The sequence below is a fragment of the Oncorhynchus tshawytscha genome, linkage group LG12 (genome assembly GCF_018296145.1).
Source record: "Oncorhynchus tshawytscha isolate Ot180627B linkage group LG12, Otsh_v2.0, whole genome shotgun sequence".
Lineage (NCBI taxonomy): Eukaryota > Metazoa > Chordata > Actinopteri > Salmoniformes > Salmonidae > Oncorhynchus > Oncorhynchus tshawytscha.
In genome coordinates this window covers 9,594,276-9,619,933 of record NC_056440.1, presented here as the reverse complement: position 1 = coordinate 9,619,933, position 25,658 = coordinate 9,594,276, and the positions used below count along the sequence as shown (strand labels likewise).

Genomic DNA, 25,658 nt, shown 5'->3' with positions numbered 1-25,658 from the left:
AGTGTACTGCTATAGTTACAGTATCCCAGTGTACTGCTATAGTTACAGTATCCCAGTGTACTGCTATAGTTACAGTATCCCAGTGTACTGCTATAGTTACAGTATCCCAGTGTACTGCTATAGTTACAGTATCTCAGTGTACTGCTATAGTTACAGTATCCCAGTGTACTGCTATAGTTACAGTATCTCAGTGTACTGCTATAGTTACAGTATCCAGTGTACTGCTATAGTTACTGTATCCCATTGTACTGCTATAGTTACTGTATCCCAGTGTACTGCTATAGTTACTGTATCCCAGTGTACTGCTATAGTTACTGTATCCCAGTGTACTGCTATAGTTACTGTATCCCAGTGTACTGCTATAGTTACTGTATCCCAGTGTACTGCTATAGTTACTGTATCCCAGTGTATTGCTATAGTTACAGTATCCCAGTGTATTGCTATAGTTACAGTATCCCAGTGTATTGCTATAGTTACAGTATCCCAGTGTATTGCTATAGTTACAGTATCCCAGTGTACTGCTATAGTTACTGTATCCCAGTGTACTGCTATAGTTACTGTATCCCAGTGTACTGTTACTGTATCCCAGTGTACTGCTATAGTTACAGTATCCCAGTGTACTGCTATAGTTACTGTATCCCAGTGTACTGCTATAGTTACTGTATCCCAGTGTACTGCTATAGTTACAGTATCCCAGTGTACTGCTATAGTTACTGTATCCCAGTGTATTGCTATAGTTACTGTATCCCAGTGTACTGCTGTAGTTACAGTGAAAGTATTGCTATAGTTACTGTATCCCAGTGTACTGCTGTAGTTACAGTGAAAGTATTGCTATATATATCCCAGTGTATTGCTATAGTTACAGTATCCCAGTGTACTGCTATAGTTACTGTATCCCAGTGTACTGCTATAGTTACAGTATCCCAGTGTACTGCTATAGTTACTGTATCCCAGTGTACTGTTACTGTATCCCAGTGTACTGCTATAGTTACAGTATCCCAGTGTATTGCTATAGTTACTGTATCCCAGTGTACTGCTGTAGTTACAGTGAAAGTATTGCTATAGTTACTGTATCCCAGTGTACTGCTGTAGTTACAGTGAAAGTATTGCTATAGTTACTGTATCCCAGTGTACTGCTGTAGTTACAGTGAAAGTATTGCTATATATATCCCAGTCAGATGAATGGGACATAACCTTGCCCTGTCATCAAAGATAGATTCCCCCACTGACAGGTATTTCATCAATGTATTAAAATAACATTTATTTCAGTCTCATGTGTACATTCACCAGCCCCACTGTCTTTCTAGCTCCCACAAACTCAGTCTGTTTGACACATAGAGCTTGGAACAGGAAATCTCATTTCCTTTCTGTAATCACTGTGCAGTTTCATACAGAAGTGCTATGCAGCGTTAGAGTAGAGAGACAAATATTTGTCAAAATGGAGTAGATTTCAACGTGTCATAACTTATTTTGGCCGGAAGGCAGATTTTGGAACATTCTCAAACAACCCACTGGGTCCAAACTGGTTGAATCAGCGCTGTTTTCCACGTCATTTCAACCCAAAAAGTTGAATCAACGTGTAAAACCGATTTGATTTGCAAAAAGTAATCAACGTAATGTTCTACTTTTATCCTAAATCCAAATGACACGGTGTCTTTTTTTTGTTTGTTTTCACATTGGATTCACGTTATTCAACCAAATGGTAATCAAAACCTAGACCCTGATGTCAGTGCCCAGTGGGAAAGCATTTTCTAGAACCATCTCAACAGTACAACAGACACCACTGATAATATTCTCAATACTGCTTCTGTAACATTCTAGTAGTAGTTTCTAGATCACCCAGTCAAGTCTAATCACAATTTATTTAAAGTGCCTATTACAGTGACTCAACACACAATACAGTACGGATCATCAACTAGATTCAGCCGCCGGACAATTTTTTTATTGAGCGGATGGTCCGGGGGTCCAGAACCTATTAGAAACATATTTTTAGACTGCAAATTGACTGCAAAGAGCACCACAAAATACAATATTTCTAAAACTTTCTGTTTTACAATGCCCTGACTAGGTATCCCCGGATGGTCATTCAGACTCCCTTGGCACTCCAACTAAGACTAGGGATGTGCACCCGTTGTCATGGCTTTATTCTGTTGTACAACTGACCAGGTATCACCCCTTTCTGTTGTACAACTGGCCTCCAGTTGGGGTATCCCCTTTCTGTTGTCCCACAACTGTAAACAAAAGGTATCCCCCCAAAATCTTCATTTGTACAACTGACTAGGTTCCCCTGCTTCTGTTGTACAACTGACCAGGTATCCCCTTTCTGTTGTACAACTGACTAGGTATCCCCCTTTCTGTTGTACAACTGACTAGGTGTCCCCCTTTCTGTTGTACAACTGACCAGGTATCCCCCTTTCTGTTGTACAACTGACTAGGTATCCCCCTTTCTGTTGTACAACTGACTAGGTAACCCCTTTCCTTTCTGTTGTACAACTGACCAGGTATCCCCTTTCCTTTCTGTTGTACAACTGACTAGGTATCCCCCCTTTCTGTTGTACAACTGACTAGGTAACCCCCCCCCTTTCTGTTGTACAACTGACTAGGTATCCCCCTTTCTGTTGTACAACTGACTAGGTATCCCCCTTTCCTTTCTGTTTTACAACTGACTAGGTATCCCCCTTTCCTTTCTGTTGTACAACTGACTAGGTATCCCCCTGTTTTCCTTTCTGTTGTACAACTGACTAGGTATCCCCCTTTCCTTTCTGTTGTACAACTGACTAGGTATCCCCCTTTCCTTTCTGTTGTACAACTGACTAGGTATCCCCCTTTCCTTTCTGTTGTACAACTGACTAGGTATCCCCCTTCCTTTCTGTTGTACAACTGACTAGGTATCGCCCTTTCTGTTGTACAACTGACTAGGTATCCCCCTTTCCTTTCTGTTTTACAACTGACTAGGTATCCCCCTTTCCTTTCTGTTGTACAACTGACTAGGTATCCCCCTTTCCTTTCTGTTGTACAACTGACTAGGTATCCCCCTTTCCTTTCTGTTGTACAACTGACTAGGTATCCCCCTTTCCTTTCTGTTGTATAACTGACTAGGTATCCCCCTTTCCTTTCTGTTGTACAACTGACTAGGTATCTGTTGTACAACCCTTTCCTTTCTGTTGTACAACTGACTAGGTATCCCCCTTTCCTTTCTGTTGTACAACTGACTAGGTATCCCCCTTTCCTTTCTGTTGTACAACTGACTAGGTATCCCCTTTCCTTTCTGTTGTACAACTGACTAGATATCCCCCTTTCCTTTCTGTTGTACAACTGACTAGGTATCCCCCTTTCCTTTCTGTTTTACAACTGACTAGGTATCCCCCTTTCTGTTGTACAACTGACTAGGTATCCCCCTTTCTGTTGTACAACTGACTAGGTATCCCCCTTTCCTTTCTGTTTTACAACTGACTAGGTATCCCCATTTCCTTTCTGTTGTACAACTGACCAGGTATCCCCCTTTCCTTTCTGTTATACAACTCTTTCCCAGGGTCAGAGGAGACCTCACAGAAGGTCAGATCGACAGGGACTTCATGATCAAACACACCTGGAAGGTTCACTTTCTAACTTTCTGAGGTCACAGGTTTTGTTGTGATAGAGATGGAGCTTTGGGTGTGACCCTGGTTTCATGTGTCACCCCACACTCCAGAGAGAGGAAGGAAGAAAGAGTTAATGTGGTGGAGGAGAGGAGCAAGACAGACGGATGGAGAACGTATAGCTCTCAAAACATGGTTCTAATTACAAATGTCTCTAAGGAGTTTCCTAAAGATAGTGTGCAGGAAAAAGGTTTATATTTTGTTTTGCCCCTCTCTCTCCCTCTACCCCTCTCCCTCAACCCCTCTACTCCGCTCCCTCTACCCTTCTCCCTCAACCCCTCTACCCTTCTACGTCTACCCCTCTCCCTCTACCCCTCTCCCTCAACCCCTCTACTCCGCTCCCTCTACCCCCTCTCCCCTCTACTCCGCTCCCCTCTACCCCCTCTCAACTCCGCTCCCTCTACCCCTCTCCCTCAACCCCTCTACTCCGCTCCCTCTACCCTTCTCCCTCAACCCTTCTACATCTACCCCTTCTCCATCTACCCCTCTCCTCTACCCCTCTCCCTCAACCCCTCTACTCCGCTCCCTCTACCCCTCTCCCTCTACCCTTCTCCCTCTACCCTTCTACGTCTACCCCTCTCCCTCAACCCCTCTACTCCGCTCCCTCTACCCCTCTCACTCTACCCTTCTCCCTCTACCCTTCTACGTCTACCCCTCTCCGTCTACCCCTCTACCTCTACCCCTCTAGCTCTCCCCCTCTTCTCCTAATTATCTGTGTTGTTCCTGCGTTTCAGATGCTGGTCCCCAGACGACGGTTGTTCCAGTGCCCCCGTCTCCCCAATATCACCCCTCTCCCCAATCTCCGCCCTCCCCCTCCCTGCACCAGGCCAGACCTTCCCAGGACCAGGGTGCTCCTGTGCCACCCATTAGGAGGTCTCAGCGCCAGAGACCCAGACGCTCTAACAGTGACCCTGTCCTACTGGACCTGGCTGCCAAAGGTGAGACAGGGTCACACACACACACACACGCACAGTGGCTCCAACAGCCAAAGAGTGACGCTGCTGGACCTAGCTGCCAAAGGTAAAAGAGGATCACATAAACGGTATAGTTCTGGAACAGTCGGTCTGTCATCACTTAATCTACAGCCTCTGTATCTGTCAGCAAGACACATTTGGATTGCTGTATCCCTGTAAGTGTGTGAGTGTGTGAGTGTGTGTGTGTGTGTGTGTGTGTGTGACCTCCCTCACAGGGATAGCAGAACTGTTGTTTGCTAAACTGCAAAGCACAGTTTACTAATGCTTCCAACAGATGTCCCACTACATGCAATTCTACAGACACACTAACTCACCTATCTCTCTCCCCTCTCTTTCTCCCTTCTCTCCCACCGCTCTCTCACCTATCTCTCTCCCCTCTTTCTCCCTTCTCTCCCACCTATCTCTCTCCCCTCTCTTTCTCCCTTCTCTCCCACTGCTCTCTCACCTATCTCTCTCCCCTCTTTCTCCCTTCTCTCCCACCCCTCTCCACCGCTCTCTCCCCTCTTTCTCCCTTCTCTCCCACCCCTCTCCCACCGCTCTCTCACCTCTCTTTCTCCCTTCTCTCCCACCGCTCTCTCCCTCTCTTTCTCCCTTCTCTCCCACCGCTCTCTCCCCTCTCTTTCTCCCTTCTCTCCCACCGCTCTCTCACCTATCTCTCTCCCCTCTCTTTCTCCCTTCTCTCCCACCTATCTCTCTCCCTCTCTTTCTCCCTTCTCTCCCACCGCTCTCTCACCTATCTCTCTCCCCTCTTTCTCCCTTCTCTCCCACCGCTCCCTCCCCTCTCTTTCTCCCTTCTCTCCCACCGCTCTCTCCCCTCTCTTTCTCCCTTCTCTCCCACCGCTCTCTCACCTATCTCTCTCCCTCTCTTTCTCCCTTCTCTCCCACTGCTCTCTCACCTATCTCTCTCCCCTCTTTCTCCCTTCTCTCCCACCCCTCTCCACCGCTCTCTCCCCTCTTTCTCCCTTCTCTCCCACCCCTCTCCCACCGCTCTCTCACCTCTCTTTCTCCCTTCTCTCCCACCGCTCTCTCCCCTCTCTTTCTCCCTTCTCTCCCACCGCTCTCTCCCTCTCTTTCTCCCTTCTCTCCCACCGCTCTCTCACCTATCTCTCTCCCCTCTTTCTCCCTTCTCTCCCACCCCTCTCCCACCGCTCTCTCCCCTCTCTTTCTCCCTTCTCTCCCACTGCTCTCTCCCCCTCTCTTTCTCCCTTCTCTCCCACCGCTCTCTCACCTATCTCTCTCCCCTCTTTCTCCCTTCTCTCCCACCCCTCTCCACCGCTCTCTCCCCTCTTTCTCCCTTCTCTCCCACCCCTCTCCCACCGCTCTCTCACCTCTCTTTCTCCCTTCTCTCCCACCTATCTCTCTCCCTCTCTTTCTCCCTTCTCTCCCACCGCTCTCTCACCTATCTCTCTCCCCTCTTTCTCCCTTCTCTCCCACCGCTCTCTCCCTCTTTCTCCCTTCTCTCCCACCCCTCTCCCACCGCTCTCCACCTCTCTCTCCCCTCTTTCTCCCTTCTCTCCCACCGCTCTCTCACCTATCTCTCTCCCCCTCTTTCTCCCTTCTCTCCCCTGCTCTCTCACCTATCTCTCTCCCCTCTTTCTCCCTTCTCTCCCACCCTCTCTCTCTCCTTTCTTTCCCAACCCTCTCTCCCACCCCTTTCCCATGCATCTCTCTCCCCATCTCTCTCCCCCTTTCTTTCTCTCCCACCCCTCTCTCCCCCTCTCTCCCACCTTTCTCTCTCTCTCCCTTCTCTCCCACCTCTCTCTCTCCCCTTCCTCTCTTCCACCCCCTCCTCCCTCAGTGTTAAGCTGTGAAGCAGCCACACAGACCACCGAGGTCTCCACCCAGACTTCCAAGTCCGCCCTGGCCTCCCAGTCATCCCGGCCCCAGACGGTGGCTCTCCGGCGGGGTGGTAGAGGCCCGCGGCGTCCCCGGCCCTCCTCCATGGTGGACTACCAGAGCTACAGACACACCCAGCAGCTGGTCAGCAGGTTTCTAGAGCAGCCGGCCCACTGCAGCCTGACACCCGAGGTCCAGGAGCTGGTGGACAGCATCCGTAGCGTGCTGCGCTCAGACCAGGAACACATGGAGGAGGCCGTCCGCTGTGCCAGCTTCATAGAACAGGTAAAGAGGCTACATAGAGGCTACATAGAACTGGTTAAGAGGCTACATAGAGGCTACATAGAACTGGTAAATAGGCTACATATTGGCTACATAGAACCGGTAAAGAGGCTACATAGAGACTACATAGAACTGGTAAAGAGGCTACATAGAGGCTACATAGAACCGGTAAAGAGGCTACATAGAGACTGCATAGAACTTGTGAAGAAGCTACATAGAGGCTACATAGAACTGGTAAATAGGCAACATAGAGGCTACATAGAACTGATACAGAGGCCACATAGAGGTTACATAGAACTGGTAATGAGGCTACATAGCGGATACATAGAACTTGTGAAGAAGTTACATAGAGGCTACATACAAGCTACATAGAGGCTACATAGAATTGGTAGAGAAGGGTTCCCAACCGGTGGCCCACGGGTGATTTTATTTCCGCCCCCACACCAAAAAAAGAAGACTATAACAACACCTGCAAATCAGCTCCAAGTGTTAGTTAGTTTTACTCCAAAGTATTCCCACACGTAATATTGTATATGTGATCATATACAAATGTAAGCAAAGTTTGAAATTATTACATTTTAGTCAAATAAATTCAGGAGTAAACATGTGCTTAACAAGTCGCATAATAACTTGCATGGACTCACTCTGAGCGTCTGCATACAATTATCTGTAAGGTCCCTCAGTCGAGCAGTGAATTTCAAACACAAAACCTTGGAGGTTTTCCAAAGAAGGTCCACATACTGGTTGACGGGTACAAATGAAAAAAGCAGACATTGAATATCCCTTTGACTTATTAATTACACTTTGGATGGTGTATCAATACACCCAGTCACTACAAAGATACAGGCTTCCTTCCTAACTCAGTTGCCGGAGAGGAAGGAAACTGCTCAGGGATTTCACCATGACGCCAATGGTGACTACAGTTACAGAGATTAATGGCTGTGATATGAGAACAGAGGACGGATAAACAGCATTGTAGTTACTCTACAATAGAAACCTAGTTGACAGAGTGAAAATAAGGAAGCCTGTACAGAACAAAAATATTCCAAAACATGCATCCTGTTTACGAAGGCACTAAAGTAAAACCGAAAAAAATGTGGTAAAGCAATTAACTTTATGTCACGAACCAGGGTTATGTTTGGTGCAAACACAACACATTACTGAGTATCACTCTCCATATTTTCAAGCATAGTGGTGGCTGCATCATGTTATGGGTATGATTGTAATTGTTAAAGAATGGGTCGTTTTTCAGGATAAATAAGAAACGGAATGGAGCTAAGCACAAGAAAAATCCTAGACGTAAACCTGGTTCAGTCTGCTTTCCACGAGACACTGGGAGATTAAATCTCCTTTCTGCAGGACAATAACTCAATACTCAAGGCCCAATCTACATTGGAGTTGCTTACCAAGAAAGACAGTAAATATTGATGAGTGGTCGAGTTATAGGTTTAACTTAAATCTGCTTGGAAATCTATGGCAAGACTTGAAAATGGTTGTCTAGCAATGATCAACAACCAATATGACAGAGCTTGAAGAATGTTGAAAAGTATTATGGGCAAAGAATGTACAAGCCAGGTGTGTAAAGCTCTTAGAGACTTACCCAGAAACACTCACAGCTGTAATCACTGCCAAAGGTGATTCTAACATGTATTGACTCAAGGGTGTGAATACTGATGTAAATTTGATATTTCTGTAGCTACATAGACCAGATAGTGGCTACATAGACCAGGTAGAGGCTACATAGACCAGGTAGAGGCTACATAGACCAGGTAGAGGCTACATAGACCAGGTAGAGGCTACATAGACCAGGTAGAGGCTACATAGACCAGGTAGAGGCGACATATACCAGGTAGAGGCGACATAGACCAGGTAGAGGCTACATAGACCAGGTAGAGGCTACATAGACCAGGTAGAGGCTACATAGACCAGGTAGAGGCTACGTAGACCAGGTAGAGGCTACGTAGACCAGGTAGAGGCTACGTAGACCAGGTAGAGGCTACGTAGACCAGGTAGAGGCTACATAGACCAGATAGTGGCTACATAGACCAGGTAGAGGCTACATAGACCAGGTAGAGGCTACATAGACCAGGTAGAGGCTACATAGGCCAGGTAGAGGCTACATAGACCAGGTAGAGGCGACATAGACCAGGTAGAGGCTACATAGACCAGGTAGAGGCTACATAGACCAGGTAGAGGCGACATAGACCAGGTAGAGGCGACATAGAACTGCAAAACTGTTTGGTTTTTCACACTCCATAGTTTCCCATGTGTATCAAAAATTGTCCACCACCCAAAGAACACCCAGCCAACTTGACACAACTGTGGGAAGCATTGGAGTCAACAAAGAATGCTTTTCGACACCTTGTAGAGTCCATGCCCTGCCGAATATTGAGGCTGTTCTGAGGGGGTGCAACTCAATATGAGGAAGGTGTTCCTAATGTTTTGTATACCCCGTGTGTATACCTCACATACAGCCTGTAATATGACTAAGGAATTAGCCTAATAAAATGTTTATCTGACTCCATAAAATTAATTAAAATATGCAAGCCAGCATTAGGCAATGAGTCGGTGTTGACTAGCAAGAATTGGTCTGAGAGTGTCTATATCAAAGACAGATATTTAATAGCATTGTAAAATGAATGGATTCACATACAAGGCATAAAATGTAACTTACAAGCATTACAAATCATTAGTCTAGGCATGGTCAGAGAGGGAGAGAGACAAAGAAACTATGGCACAAGGTCCATAGCTCATGGGAGAGGCAGAGAGAGAGAGTGTAGGTATCTCACCAGCGTGGGTCAGGAACAAATAAGAGAAAGAGACAATGCATTTAACATCTGAATGTTTGGATTCAAAATATGAGTGGTTGACCAATCGCATGACTGTAAAGTTAACCTCCAATCAGGTATCAAACCTTCAGGATGTAATCACAACAGAACCTCTACTACCCAGAGATGTGACATGAGAGGGTTGGCAAGATAACACAGATAGACGTGCTTCTACACCTGCATTGCTTGCTGTTTGGGGTTTTAGGCTGGGTTTCTGTTCAGCACTTTGAGATATCAGCTGATGTACGAAGGGCTATATAAATACATTTGATTAGATTTGATTTGAATGCTGAATTCCTGAGGAGAAAATCTAAAACCTTTTGCATAGAGTGTGGATAAGAGTCACTTCGGGGGCTGAACCAACCTACAGTCCCACCTAGCTATCTTAAGATGACTGTAAATCACTCTGGATAAGAGCGTCTGCTAAATGACTAAAATGTTAAATGTAGAGGCTACATAGATCAGGTACAGGCTACATAGAACAGGTACAGGCTACATAGAACAGGTACAGGCTACATAGAACAGGTACAGGCTACATAGAACAGCTACAGGCTACATAGAACAGGTACATGCTACATAGGACAGGTACAGGCTACATAGGACAGGTACAGGCTACATAGAACAGGTACAGGCTACATAGGACAGGTACAGGCTACATAGGACAGGTACAGGCTATATAGAACAGGCTACATAGAACAGGTACAGGCTACATTAGATGTCTTCACAGAACCACCTGTACCCGAATAATTGAGACCACATCCAGACCCAAGCGGAACCGGATCCAGAATTCGAAATAATGTCACGGGTCTGGGTGGGATTTGATATGATTGTCACAGGTCTCTGGTATGTGTCATTTTAACTGCCTTATCCAGAAGGACCCATACAGAACCGAATGAGACTGGTGCAGTAGAGAGAGAGAGTGAGGGAGAGAAATTGTATAATTTATGCTGCTGTGCTTTGCTTTTCACGAGAGTGGAGCATGGCGAGTGTAGCTTGTTGTTGACCAATCATAAGTCATCAACACGGCAATAGGCTCCAGTCACAGAGCCTCCGTGTGGGGCAAAAGTTAGGAGATGTCTAATCAATGGTAGATTGAATTAAAATAATGGAATTAAAAGTTAAAGGAGAAGGACAGGCCAGAACGACCAAGAGCCAACAGGTAGACTGCTACTTTATATTCTGAATGGAGTTGTTATTATTTGTAACTGTAGGATGAGAAAGTGCATGAAGTGTCAATTAGCTTAGCTAGCTAGCTTATCTAGGGTCTCCCGGGTTGATGCAGACAAGACAGGTTCTACGTCATCATACTGGATGATAAATAAGCTAGCTATGGCAGCTATTAGTATACTATAGTAGCTATTAGTCTACTACAGCGCGAGTCGGCTTGGTTCAATAGGGTCCAGCTGCGACTACTGATACTGTGGTGGTTTAGAAAGGAGTGGACGTTTCTAAAGGAACCATATAAGGAGAAGTGCGGGTTTCTAAATGAACCATATAAGGAGAGGTGGACGTTTCTAAAGGAACCATATAAGGAGAAGTGGGGGTTTCTAAAAGAACCATATAAGGAGAGGTGGGGGGTTTCTAAAATAACCATATAAGGAGAAGTTGGGGTTTCTAAATGAACCATATAAGGAGAAGTGGGGGTTTCTAAATTAACCATATAAGGAGAGGTGGGGGTTTCTAAATGAACCATATAAGGAAAGGTGGGGGTTTCTAAATGAAAATGAAAGGTGGGGGTTTCTAAATGAACCATATAAGGAGAGGTGGGGGTTTCTAAAGGAACCATATAAGGAGAAGTGGGGGTTTCTAAAATAACCATATAAGGAGAGGTGGGGGTTTCTAAAGGAACCATATAAGGAGAGATGGGGGTTTCTAAAGGAACCATATAAGGAGAGGTGGGGGTTTCTAATTGAACCATATAAGGAGAGGTGGGGGTTTCTAAATGAACCATATAAGGAGAAGTGGGGGTTTCTAAAATAACCATATAAGGAGAGGTGGGGGTTTCTAAAGGAACCATATAAGGAGAGATGGGGGTTTCTAAATTAACCATATAAGGAGAGGTGGGGGTTTCTAAAGGAACCATATAAGGAGAGGTGGGGGTTTCTAAAGGAACCATATAAGGAGAGGTGGGGGTTTCTAAAATAACCATATAAGGAGAAGTTGGGGTTTCTAAAGGAACCATATAAGGAGAGGTGGGGGTTTCTAAAGGAACCATATAAGGAGAGGTGGGGGGTTTCTAAAGGAACCATATAAGGAGAGGTGGGGGGTTTCTAAATGAACCATATAAGGAGAAGTGGGGGTTTCTAAAGGAACCATATAAGGAGAGGTGGGGGTTTCTAAATGAACCATATAAGGAGAGGTGGGGGTTTCTAAAGGAACCATATAAGGAGAGGTGGGGGTTTCTAAAGGAACCATATAAGGAGAGGTGGGGGTTTCTAAAATAACCATATAAGGAGAAGTTGGGGTTTCTAAAGGAACCATATAAGGAGAGGTGGGGGTTTCTAAAGGAACCATATAAGGAGAGGTGGGGGGTTTCTAAAATAACCATAAAAGGAGAAGTGGGGGTTTCTAAATGAACCATATAAGGAGAGGTGGGGGTTTCTAAAGGAACCATATAAGGAGAGGTGGGGGTTTCTGAATGAACCATATAAGGAGAGGTGGGGGTTTCTAAAATAACCATATAAGGAGAAGTGGGGGTTTCTAAAGGAACCATATAAGGAGAGGTGGGGTGTTTCTAAAATAACCATATAAGGAGAAGTGTGGGTTTCTAAAGGAACCATATAAGGAGAAGTGGGGGTTTCTAAATGAACCATATAAGGAGAGGTGGGGGTTTCTAAATTAACCATATAAGGAGAGGTGGGGGTTTCTAAAGGAACCATATAAGGAAAGTGGGGGTTTCTAAAGGAACCATATAAGGAGAGGTGGGGTGTTTCTAAAATAACCATATAAGGAGAAGTGTGGGTTTCTAAAGGAACCATATAAGGAGAAGTGGGGGTTTCTAAATGAACCATATAAGGAGAGGTGGGGGTTTCTAAATTAACCATATAAGGAGAGGTGGGGGTTTCTAAAGGAACCATATAAGGAGAAGTGTGGGTTTCTAAAGGAACCATATAAGGAGAGGTGGGGGTTTCTAAAATAACCATATAAGGAGAGCTGGGGGGTTTTCTAAAATAACCATATAAGGAGAAGTGGGGGTTTCTAAATGAACCATATAAGGAGAGGTGGGGGTTTCTAAAGGAACCATATAAGGAGAGGTGGGGTTTCTAAATGAACCATATAAGGAGAGGTGGGGGTTTCTAAAATAACCATATAAGGAGAAGTGGGGGTTTCTAAAGGAACCATATAAGGAGAGGTGGGGGGTTGCTAAAATAACCATATAAGGAGAAGTGGGGGTTTCTAAAGGAACCATATAAGAAGGTGGGGGTTTCTAAAATAACCATATAAGGAGAGCTGGGGGTTTCTAAAGGAACCATATAAGGAGAGGTGGGGGTTTCTAAAATAACCATATAAGGAGAAGTGGGGTTTCTAAAGAACCATATAAGGAGAGGTGGGGGTTTCTAAAGGAACCATATAAGGAGAGGGGGGGTTTCTAAAATAACCATATAAGGAGAAGTTGGGGTTTCTAAAGGAACCATATAAGGAGAGGTGGGGGTTTCTAAAGGAACCATATAAGGAGAGGTGGGGGTTTTTAACCATAAAAGGAGAAGTGGGGGTTTCTAAATGAACCATATAAGGAGAGGTGGGGGTTTCTAAAGGAACCATATAAGGAGAGGTGGGGGGTTTCTAAATGAACCATATAAGGAGAGGTGGGGGGTTTCTAAAATAACCATATAAGGAGAAGTGGGGTTTCTAAAGGAACCATATAAGGAGAGGTGGGGTGTTTCTAAAATAACCATATAAGGAGAAGTGTGGGTTTCTAAAGGAACCATATAAGGAGAAGTGGGGGTTTCTAAATGAACCATATAAGGAGAGGTGGGGGTTTCTAAATTAACCATATAAGGAGAGGTGGGGGTTTTAAAGGAACCATATAAGGAGAAGTGGGGGTTTCTGAAGGAACCATATAAGGAGAGGTGGGGTGTTTCTAAAATAACCATATAAGGAGAAGTGTGGGTTTCTAAAGGAACCATATAAGGAGAAGTGGGGGTTTCTAAATGAACCATATAAGGAGAGGTGGGGTTTCTAAATTAACCATATAAGGAGAGGTGGGGGTTTCTAAAGGAACCATATAAGGAGAAGTGTGGGTTTCTAAAGGAACCATATAAGGAGAGGTGGGGGTTTCTAAAATAACCATATAAGGAGAGCTGGGGGTTTTCTAAAATAACCATATAAGGAGAAGTGGGGGTTTCTAAATGAACCATATAAGGAGAGGTGGGGGTTTCTAAAGGAACCATATAAGGAGAGGTGGGGGTTTCTAAATGAACCATATAAGGAGAGGTGGGGGTTTCTAAAATAACCATATAAGGAGAAGTGGGGGTTTCTAAAGGAACCATATAAGGAGAGGTGGGGGTTGCTAAAATAACCATATAAGGAGAAGTGGGGGTTTCTAAAGGAACCATATAAGGAGAGGTGGGGGTTTCTAAAATAACCATATAAAAGCTGGGGGTTTCTAAAGGAACCATATAAGGAGAGGTGGGGGTTTCTAAAATAACCATATAAGGAGAAGTGGGGGTTTCTAAATGAACCATATAAGGAGAGGTGGGGGTTTCTAAAGGAACCATATAAGGAGAGGTGGGGGTTTCTAAATGAACCATATAAGGAGAGGTGGGGGGTTTCTAAAATAACCATATAAGGAGAAGTGGGGGTTTCTAAAGGAACCATATAAGGAGAGGTGGGGTGTTTCTAAAATAACCATATAAGGAGAAGTGTGGGTTTCTAAAGGAACCATATAAGGAGAAGTGGGGGTTTCTAAATGAACCATATAAGGAGAGGTGGGGGTTTCTAAATGAACCATATAAGGAGAGGTGGGGGTTTCTAAAGGAACCATATAAGGAGAAGTGTGGGTTTCTAAAGGAACCATATAAGGAGAGGTGGGGGGTTTCTAAAATAACCATATAAGGAGAGCTGGGGGTTTCTAAAATAACCATATAAGGAGAAGTGGGGGTTTCTAAATGAACCATATAAGGAGAGGTGGGGGTTTCTAAAGGAACCATATAAGGAGAGGTGGGGGTTTCTAAATGAACCATATAAGGAGAGGTGGGGGTTTCTAAAATAACCATATAAGGAGAAGTGGGGGTTTCTAAAGGAACCATATAAGGAGAGGTGGGGGTTGCTAAAATAACCATATAAGGAGAAGTGGGGGTTTCTAAAGGAACCATATAAGGTGGGGGTTTCTAAAATAACCATATAAGAGAGCTGGGGGTTTCTAAAGGAACCATATAAGGAGAGGTGGGGGTTTCTAAAATAACCATATAAGGAGAGCTGGGGGTTTCTAAAATAACCATATAAGGAGAAGTGGGGGTTTCTAAATGAACCATATAAGGAGAGGTGGGGGTTTCTAAAGGAACCATATAAGGAGAGGTGGGGGTTTCTAAATGAACCATATAAGGAGAGGTGGGGGTTTCTAAAATAACCATATAAGGAGAGCTGGGGGTTTCTAAAGGAACCATATAAGGAGAGGTGGGGGTTTCTAAAGGAACCATATAAGGAGAGGTGGGGGTTTCTAAAGGAGTCTAACACTAGAAGCGCTTGAATTCCATAACGACTAGAACCGCCATGACTTGATATTTAAAATATGAATATTATTTCAAATATTCAATAATAAATAATACATAGCTAACGTTAGCTAGCATTTACATTTACAAAAAACTGAACGTTACATACATGGCTACCGGTAGCTAATGTTCAAAGACACAGCCCACACCGAGTACATTTTTTTTTCTTTTTTCTTAACTGAAATTCTTTACCGTCATGTCTGTGGACCATGGTTTATGTCTCAAACGACGTCTTGAGTGGCACCTTTACAAACTCCCACTTCTCCTGAGAGATGATGTAGCAGCTTGTTGAGGGATGACTGCTCTGAGAGATGATGTAGCAGCTTGTTGAGGGATGACTGCTCTGAGAGATGATGTAGCAGCTTGTTGAGGGATGACTGCTCTGAGAGATGATGTCGCAGCATGTTGAGGGATGACTGCTCTGAGAGATGATGTCGCAGCATGTTGAGGGATGACTTCTCTGAGAAATGATGTCGCAGCTGGTTGAGTTATGACTTCTCTGAGAGATGATGTCGCAGCTTGTTGAGGGATGATGTCGCAGCATGTTAAGGGATGACTGCTCTGAGAGATGATGTCGCAGCTTGTTGAGGGATGATGTCCCAGCATGTTGAGGGATGACTTCTCTGAGAGATGATGTCGCAGCTCTGACTCCTCTCCCTGAGCCCCCGCTAGAGCGTCACCTCGCTCTGCCTCCTCTCCCTCAGCCCCCGCTAGAGCGTCACCTCGCTCTGCCTCCTCTCCCTCAGCCCCTGCTAGAGCGTCACCTCGCTCTGCCTCCTCTCCCTCAGCCCCTGCTAGGGCGTCACCTCGCTCTGCCACCTCTCCCTCAGCCCCTGCTAGGGTGTCATCTCTCTCTGCCTCCTCTCCCTCAGCCCCTGCTAGGGCGTCATCTCGCTCTGCCTCCTCTCCCTCAGCCCCTGCTACAGCGTCACCTCGCTCTGCCCCTCTCCCTCAGCCCCTGCTAGGGCGTCACCTCGCTCTGCCTCCTCTCCCACAGCCCCTGCTACAGTGTCACCTCGCTCTGCCTCCTCTCCCACAGCCCCTGCTACAGCGTCACCTCGCTCTGCCTCCTCTCCCACAGCCCCTGCTACAGCGTCACCTCGCTCTGCCTCCTCTCCCTCAGCCCCTGCTACAGCGTCACCTCGCTCTGCCTCCTCTCCCTCGGCCCCTGCTAGGGCGTCACCTCGCTCTGCCTCCTCTCCCACAGCCCCTGCTAGGGCGTCACCTCGCTCTGCCCTCCTCTCCCACAGCCCCTGCTACAGCGTCACCTTGCTCTGCCTCCTCTCCCACAGCCCCTGCTACAGCGTCACCTCGCTCTGCCTCCTCTCCCTCAGCCCCTGCTACAGCGTCACCTCGCTCTGCCTCCTCTCCCTCAGCCCCTGCTACAGCGTCACCTCGCTCTGCCTCCTCTCCCTCAGCCCCTGCTACAGCGTCACCTCGCTCTGCCTCCTCTCCCACAGCCCCTGCTACAGCGTCACCTCGCTCTGCCTCCTCTCCCACAGCCCCTGCTACAGCGTCACCTCGCTCTGCCTCCTCTCCCTCAGCCCCTGCTAGAGCGTCACCTCGCTCTGCCCCCTCTCCCTCAGCCCCTGCTACAGCGTCACCTCACTCTGCCCCCTCTCCCTCAGCCCCTGCTACAGCGTCACCTCGCTCTGCCTCCTCTCCCACAGCCCCTGCTACAGCGTCACCTCGCTCTGCCTCCTCTCCCACAGCCCCTGCTACAGCGTCACCTCGCTCTGCCTCCTCTCCCTCAGCCCCTGCTACAGCGTCACCTCGCTCTGCCTCCTCTCCCTCGGCCCCTGCTAGGCGTCACCTCGCTCTGCCTCCTCTCCCACAGCCCCTGCTAGGGCGTCACCTCGCTCTGCCCTCCTCTCCCACAGCCCCTGCTACAGCGTCACCTTGCTCTGCCTCCTCTCCCACAGCCCCTGCTACAGCGTCACCTCGCTCTGCCTCCTCTCCCTCAGCCCCTGCTACAGCGTCACCTCGCTCTGCCTCCTCTCCCTCAGCCCCTGCTACAGCGTCACCTCGCTCTGCCTCCTCTCCCTCAGCCCCTGCTACAGCGTCACCTCGCTCTGCCTCCTCTCCCACAGCCCCTGCTACAGCGTCACCTCGCTCTGCCTCCTCTCCCACAGCCCCTGCTACAGCGTCACCTCGCTCTGCCTCCTCTCCCTCAGCCCCTGCTAGAGCGTCACCTCGCTCTGCCCCCTCTCCCTCAGCCCCTGCTACAGCGTCACCTCACTCTGCCCCCTCTCCCTCAGCCCCTGCTACAGCGTCACCTCGCTCTGCCTCCTCTCCCACAGCCCCTGCTACAGCGTCACCTCGCTCTGCCTCCTCTCCCTCAGCTTTATCAGCTCTGGTTAATAAAGTAGCTTTTCTGCAGCTTCCATCACTCGGATCAGACCAGGTCAATACGGGACGGGTCTAGTTGTCCTCGGGTCCGTTCGGAATGGGTCTTTATATATACATATTTTAAAAAAAGATTTATGCATATTGGGTCCGGATGGGAAAGCGCCAGGTCCATTTCGGGAACGAGTCCTACTTTTTGGACGTGTGAAGGTCTCTAGGCTACATAGAACACTGTGCTAGCTACATGGAACACTGTGCTAGCTACATGGAACACTGTGCTAGATACATAGAACACTGTGCTAGATACATAGAACACTGTGCTAGATACATAGAACACTGTGCTAGCTACATAGAACACTGTGCTAGATACATAAAACACTGTGCTAGATACATAGAACACTGTGCTAGATACATAGAACACTGTGCTAGATACATAGAACACTGTGCTAGCTACATAGAACACTGTGCTAGCTACATAGAACACTGTGCTAGCTACATAGAACACTGTGCCAGCTATATAGAACACTGTGCCAGCTACATAGAACACGGTCCTAGCTACATAGAACACTGTGCCAGAACACTGAGCCAGCTACATAGAACACTGTGCTAGATACATAGAACACTGTGCTAGATACATAGAACACTGTGCTAGCTACATAGAACACTGTGCTAGCTACATAGAACACTGTGCCAGCTATATAGAACACTGTGCCAGTTACACAGAACACTGTGCCAGCTACACAGAACACTGTGCCAGCTACACAGAACACTGTGCCAGTTACATAGAACACTGTGCCAGCTACATAGAACACTGTGCCAGAACACTGAGCCAGCTACATAGAACACTGTGCCAGTTACATAGAACACTGTGCCAGCTACATAGAACACTGTGCCAGCTACATAGAACACTGTGCCAGCTACATAGAACACTGTGCCAGTTACATAGAACACTGTGCGAGCAACATAGAACACTGTGCCAGTTACATAGAACACTGTGCCAGTTACATAGAACACTGTGCCAGCTACATAGAACACTGTGCCAGAACACTGAGCCAGCTACATAGAACACTGTGCCAGTTATAGAACACTGTGCCAGTTACATAGAACACTGTGCCAGCTACATAGAACACTTTGCCAGCTACATCGAACACTGTGCTAGCTACATAGAACGCTGTGCCAGTGACATAGAACACTGTGCCAGAACACTGAGCCAGCTACATAGAACACTGTGCCAGTTACATAGAACACTGTGCCAGCTACATAGAACACAGTGCCAGCTACATAGAACACTGTGCCAGCTACATAGAACACTGTGCCAGCTACATAGAACACTGTGCCAGTTACATAGAACACTGTGCGAGCAACATAGAACACTGTGCCAGTTACATAGAACACTGTGCCAGCTACATAGAACACTGTGCCAGCTACATAGAACACTGTGCCAGAACACTGAGCCAGCTACATAGAACACTGTGCCAGTTATAGAACACTGTGCCAGTTACATAGAACACTGTGCCAGCTACATAGAACACTTTGCCAGCTACATCGAACACTGTGCTAGCTACATAGAACGCTGTGCCAGTGACATAGAACACTGTGCTAGCTACATAGAACACTTTGCCAGCTACATCGAACACTGTGCTAGCTACATAGAACGCTGTGCCAGTGACATAGAACACTGTGCCAGCTACATAGAACGCTGTGACAGCTACATAGAACACTGTGCTAGCTACATAGAACACTGTGCCAGCTACAGAGAACACTGTGCTAGCTACATAGAACACTGTGCCAGCTACAGAGAACACTGTGCCAGCTACATAGAACACGGTCCTAGCTACAGAGAACACTGTGCCAGAACACTGAGCCAGCTACATAGAACACTGTGCTAGCTACATAGAACACTGTGCCAGCTACAGAGAACACTGTGCCAGCTACATAGAACACTGTGCCAGTGACATAGAACACTGTGCCAGCTACAGAGAACACTGTGCCAGCTACATAGAACACTGTGCCAGCTACAGAGAACATTGTGCCAGTGACATAGAACACTGTGCCAGCTACATAGAACAATGTGCCAGCTACATAGAACACTGTGCCAGCTACAGAGAACACTGTGCCAGCTACAGAGAACACTGTGCCAGCTACATAGAACACTGGGGCCGCAACATAGAACAATGTGCTAGCTACATAGAACACTGGGGCCGCAACATAGAACAATGTGCTAGCTACATAGAACACTGTACCAGCTACAGTACATATAACCCTGTGCGAGCTACATAGAACACCGTGCCAGCTACATAGAACACTGTGCCAGCTACAGTACATAGAACACTGTGCCAGCTACATTAGAACCATGTGCCAGTTACATAGAACACTGTGCCAGCTACATAGAACACTGTGCCAGCTACAGTACATAGAACCCTGTGTAGAGAAGTGGAAACCGGATGGATAGGAAAGTAGGGGGGGGTGAGGAGAGAGAGGAGAGGAGAGAGTGTTGAGAAGGATTAGTAGGTCAGGAAGACAGGACAAGAAGAGATACATTTGGGTGAACTATCCCTTTAAACTGCACCTCGTCTCCTCTCCTCCTCTCTCTCCAGGTGATTACAGTATCAGAGACACCAGTTGGAGCCCTGCCCCAGCCCCTGTCCCTCCCCAGGGGATGCTCCAGACCCCATGTCCCCATGCTGGACTGTTCCTCCCGGACCCTCCCCCAGCCCCTCCGGAAGAGGCCCGGCCTGCTGCACCTGCGGAGTTGTGGAGACCTCAGCACCTTCACCTGGGCAGAGCAGCAGCCACTAGAGGCCAGGCAAGGTGGTGGGTCTGGCTTCAAGTCCTGGTCTAGAGCGGGTTCTAGAGTAGGTGCTAGGTCGACGTCACGGGCGGGCTCACGCCTGGATCATCACGAACGCCCCCACAGTCTCATAGGGGTGTTTAGGGAAACAGTGATCTGATGGAACCCTCTTCCCATCCCAACACTCCCCGAGCACAAACTGATGGCAAGGTCCACTGGGGGAAACACCTTATTGACTCCAAGGAAAAGGCGCCCCTTGGTGGCGAGGTTTGGGACTGCCACTGCTAAACCTTGTGGGGAAAAGCCATTCTAAAGAACTTTGAAACTGAGTCCCACAGACTGCAAGTACTAGCCTTTAGAAGGGCTGTGTGTGCGGCTGCGTGCGTGCGTGTCTGCTGCACTAATACTGTTGAAGTGTATGTACAGTGTGTAGTGTTGTCTGTACACTGTTGTTTGCATTGTGAAAGAGGTCATCTGGGAAACAAAGGTTTCAAAATTGTCTCCAAATATTTCCATTAACAATTCTGTGTTACAAGCTATTATAAAATGATTGGCTGTACATATGACAGCACTGAAACCCTGCCTGCATGTGAGAGTCTATGGAAGGCTCTCTCTCTATACTTCACTATCTGCCCAGTGCCTTAAATAAAGCAACGTGGAATGTTCCACATGAAATGTTCAGTATTTAATTCAACTGGCCATGCACTATTAGTGTTGAGTCTTAATTCAGCTTTAATGAATTTGTTTAGGCCAGAATTCAATCCCCATCGTCCATTATTTTGGCTATGCACCTTTTTAAAGCCAATGCTCCAACTGCCGTTCACAATAAACGCTGCATATGTCGGGCTCAATCGGAAACGACATTTACACTTCAAACGCACTATAAATGTGCCTCTTATACGGTTCCGGATTACATCTAGGCCTTAAAGTGCACCGTTTATGCGCCGGGATTCAATCCAAGGCACGCTAAAGGGCAGCTCACCGGACAGACAATACGTCTTTCACGTAGATTACATTCGTGATAAACGTTGCGGATGTCAATTTAAATTACCTTTAAAAGGTGCACTGTCGGCTGTGGATCGAATCCTGGCCTTAGAAGCAACAACAAAAACAACAACAGTCCTTCTGCAAGTAGTTTATTGTTGTAAATACCGGTAGAAACATTACAGTTCTGTAGTTCAGTAACATCACAGAAAAGCTAGCAAATGAATACAAATTGCTTATAGCTTTACAGAAAGTCGTATTTTTCACGTTTTCATCATCTTTAGACATGTCGACAAACATTTTAAGATGAATTACATTCAAAACAGTGCATTATAAACACTAGTTAGCCTACCTCACAGTCACCATCGACTCAAGTGTACGTTTGCTGCCCATCTCTTTACAAAGGACAACTTTGCTGCGTCACAATAGCCTACTATCACCAACACGGACAGGGAAGGTCTATACTTCAACAAGTTGCCCCCTGTGTTCATTACCTTTGTGCTCTAGACAAATATGTAATTATGTTTTTTTTCCCCCCACAATCATTCACTTCCTCTCTTACCTAAGTTCACATGAAACCACTTCTTTAAGAGACATTGTAATCACTAGTTTACTCAGTTCTCATTTCACCGTATTTGTTATTCATTGAAGCTTGCTTATATGGTCAATCCAAACTCAACACACAAAATAACCATTAGAAGTATATATACCTGTATATTTATATATGTGTGTGTGTGTATACAGTGGCAATAAAAGTATGTGAACCTTTTAGAATTACCTGGATTTCTGCATAAATTGGTCATCAAATTTGATCTGATCTTCATCTAAGTCACAACAATAAATAGACATAGTTTGCTGAAACTAATAACACACAAATTATTGTAATTTTTGTCTATATTGAATACATCATTTAAACATTCAGAGTATAGGTTATAAAAAGTATGTGAACCCCTAGGCTAATGACTTCTCCAAAAGCTAATTGGAGTCAGGAGTCAGCTAACCTGGAGTCCAATCAATGAGATGAGATTGGAGATGTTGGTTAGAGCTGCCTTGCCCTATAAAAAACACTCACAAAATGTGAGTTTGCTATTCACATGAAGCATTGCCTGATGTGAACCATGCCTCAAACAAAAGAGATCGCAGAAGACCTTTGATTAAGAATTGTTGACTTGCATGAAGCTGAAAGGGTTACAAAAGTATGTCTAAAAGCCTTGATGTTCATCAGTCTGCGGTAAGACAAACTGTCTATAAATGGAGAAAGTTCAGCACTGTTGCTACTCTCCCTTAGGAGTGACCGTCCTGCAAAGATTACTGCAAGAGCACAGCGCAGAATGCTCAATGAGGATAAGAAGAATCCTAGTGTCAGCTGAAGACTTACAGAAATCTCTGGAACATGCTAACATCTCGGTCGACGAGTCTACAATATGTAAAACAATAAAGAATAGTGCTCATGGGAGGACACCACGGAAGAAGCCACTGCTGTCCAAAAAAAACCATTGCTGCACATCTGAAGTTTGCAAAAGTGCACCAGGATGTTCCACAGCGCTACTGGCAAAATATTCTGTGGACAGATAAAACTACAGTTGAGTTGTTCGGAAGGAACACACAACACTATGTGTGGAGAAAAAAAGTCACAGCACACCAACATCAAAACCTCATCCCAACTGTAAAGTATGGTGGAGGGAGCACCACAGGGCCTGGACAGCTTGCTGTCATCGACGGAAAAATGAATTCCCAAGTTTATCAAGACATTTTACAGGAGAATGTTAGGCTATCTGTCCACCAATTGAAGCTCAACAGAAGTTGGGTGATGCAACAGGACAACCCAAAAACACAAGTAAATCAACAACAAAATGGCTTCATCAGAAGAAAAAGAGACCTCAACCCGATTTAGATGCTGTGGCATGACCTCAAGAGAGCAGTTAACACCAGACAACCCAAGAATATTGCTGAACAGAAACAGTTTTGTAAAAAGGAATGGACCAAATTCCTCCTGACCGTAGTGCAGGTCTGATCTGCAACTACAGAAAAAGGTTTGGTTGAGGTTATTGCTGCCAAAGGAGGGTCAACCAGTTATTAAATCCAAGGGTTCACATACTTTTCCCACCATGCACTGTGAATGTTTACACGGTGTGTTCGATAAAAACATAAAAACATATAATTGTGTGTTATTAGTTTAAGCAGACTGTGTTTGTCTATTGTTGTGACCTAGATGAAGATCAGATCAAATTTGATGACTAATTTATGCAGAAATCCAGGAATTTCCAAAGGGTTCATATACTTTTTCTAGACACTGTATATTATGTATTCCAGCTGGTTTAGGTTTAATGTGGAATAATTAAGTCGGCATCACACTAGAAGCAGGAATGATACAGCACAAGACCGACCGGTGGACCATGTTAGAACATCATATGGTCGCCCGGACAACCGGTGACTTCAGATACAGACCGGTGACTCCAGATAGACAGACCGGTGACTCCAGATACAGACCGGTGACTCCAGATAGACAGACCGGTGACTTCAGATACAGACCGGTGACTCCAGATACAGACCGGTGACTCCAGATACAGACCAGTGACTCCAGATAGACAGACCGGTGACTCCAGATACAGACCGGTGACTTCAGATACAGACCGGTGACTTCAGATACAGACCGGTGACTCCAGATACAGACCGGTGACTCCAGATACAGACCGGTGACTCCAGATAGACAGACCGGTGACTCCAGATACAGACCGGTGACTCCTGATAGACAGACCGGTGACTCCAGATAGACAGACCGGTGACTTCAGATACAGACCGGTGACTCCTGATAGACAGACCGGTGACTCCAGATAGACAGACCGGTGACTCCAGATAGACAGACCGGTGACTCCAGATACAGACCGGTGACTTCAGATACAGACCGGTGACTCCAGATACAGACCGGTGACTCCAGATACAGACCAGTGACTCCAGATAGACAGACCGGTGACTCCAGATACAGACTCCAGATACAGACCGGTGACTCCAGATAGACAGACCGGTGACTCCTGATAGACAGACCGGTGACTCCAGATAGACAGACCGGTGACTCCAGATACAGACCGGTGACTCCAGATAGACAGAACGGTGACTCCAGATACAGACCGGTGACTCCAGATACAGACCGGTGACTCCAGATACAGACCGGTGACTCCAGATACAGACCGGTGACTCCAGATAGACAGACCGGTGACTCCAGATACAGACCAGTGACTCCAGATAGACAGACCAGTGCCTCCAGATAGACAGACCGGTGACTCCAGATAGACAGACCGGTGACTCCAGATAGACAGACCGGTGACTCCAGATAGACAGACCGGTGACTCCAGATACAGACCGGTGACTTCAGATACAGACCGGTGACTCCAGATAGACAGACCGGTGACTCCAGATACAGACCAGTGACTCCAGATACAGACCGGTGACTCCAGATGACCGGTGACTCCAGATAGACAGACCGGTGACTCCAGATAGACAGACCGGTGACTCCAGATACAGACCGGTGACTTCAGACAGACATGTGCCTCCAGATAGACAGAACGGTGACTCCAGATAGACAGAACGGTGACTCCAGATACAGACCGGTGACTTCAGATAGACAGAACGGTGACTACAGATACAGACCGGTGACTCCAGATACAGACCGGTGACTCCAGATACAGACCGGTGACTTCAGATAGACAGACCGGTGACTCCAGATACAGACCGGTGACTCCAGATAAACAGACCGGTGACTTCAGATACAGACCGGTGACTTCAGATACAGACCGGTGACTTCAGATACAGACCAGTGACTTCAGATACAGACCAGTGACTTCAGATACAGACCGGTGACTTCAGATAGACAGACAGACCGGTGACTTCAGATAGACAGACCGGTGACTCCAGATAGACAGACCGGTGACTCCAGATAGACAGACCGGTGACTCCAGATAGACAGACCGGTGACTCAGATACAGACCGGTAGACAGACCGGTGACAGATACAGACCAGTGACTCCAGATACAGACCGGTGACTCCAGATAGACAGACCGGTGACTCCAGATAGACAGACCGGTGACTCCAGATAGACAGACCGGTGACAGATAGACAGGTGACTCCAGATACAGACCGGTGACTTCAGTGACTTCAGATACAGGTGACTCCAGTGACTCCAGATAGACACCGGTGACCGGTGACTCCAGTGACTCCAGATACAGACCGGTGACTTCAGACTTCAGATACAGACGGTGACTGACTTCAGA

At 46.6% G+C, this 25,658-nt stretch overlaps 1 protein-coding gene across 1 annotated transcript in view; it reads left to right on the top strand.

Annotated features, from left to right (window-relative positions):
- Positions 1 to 21,085, top strand: part of LOC112236936 (protein FAM189A2) — a 53,238-nt gene extending 32,153 nt beyond the window's left edge. The window contains exons 8-10 of the mRNA XM_042331302.1: positions 4,373 to 4,576; positions 6,411 to 6,733; positions 20,213 to 21,085. Coding sequence (XP_042187236.1) covers positions 4,373 to 4,576; positions 6,411 to 6,733; positions 20,213 to 20,566 — 881 coding nt within the window. The 3' untranslated portion in view covers positions 20,567 to 21,085. The remainder of the gene's footprint in view (positions 1 to 4,372; positions 4,577 to 6,410; positions 6,734 to 20,212) is intronic.
- Positions 21,086 to 25,658: the final 4,573 nt, after the last annotated feature.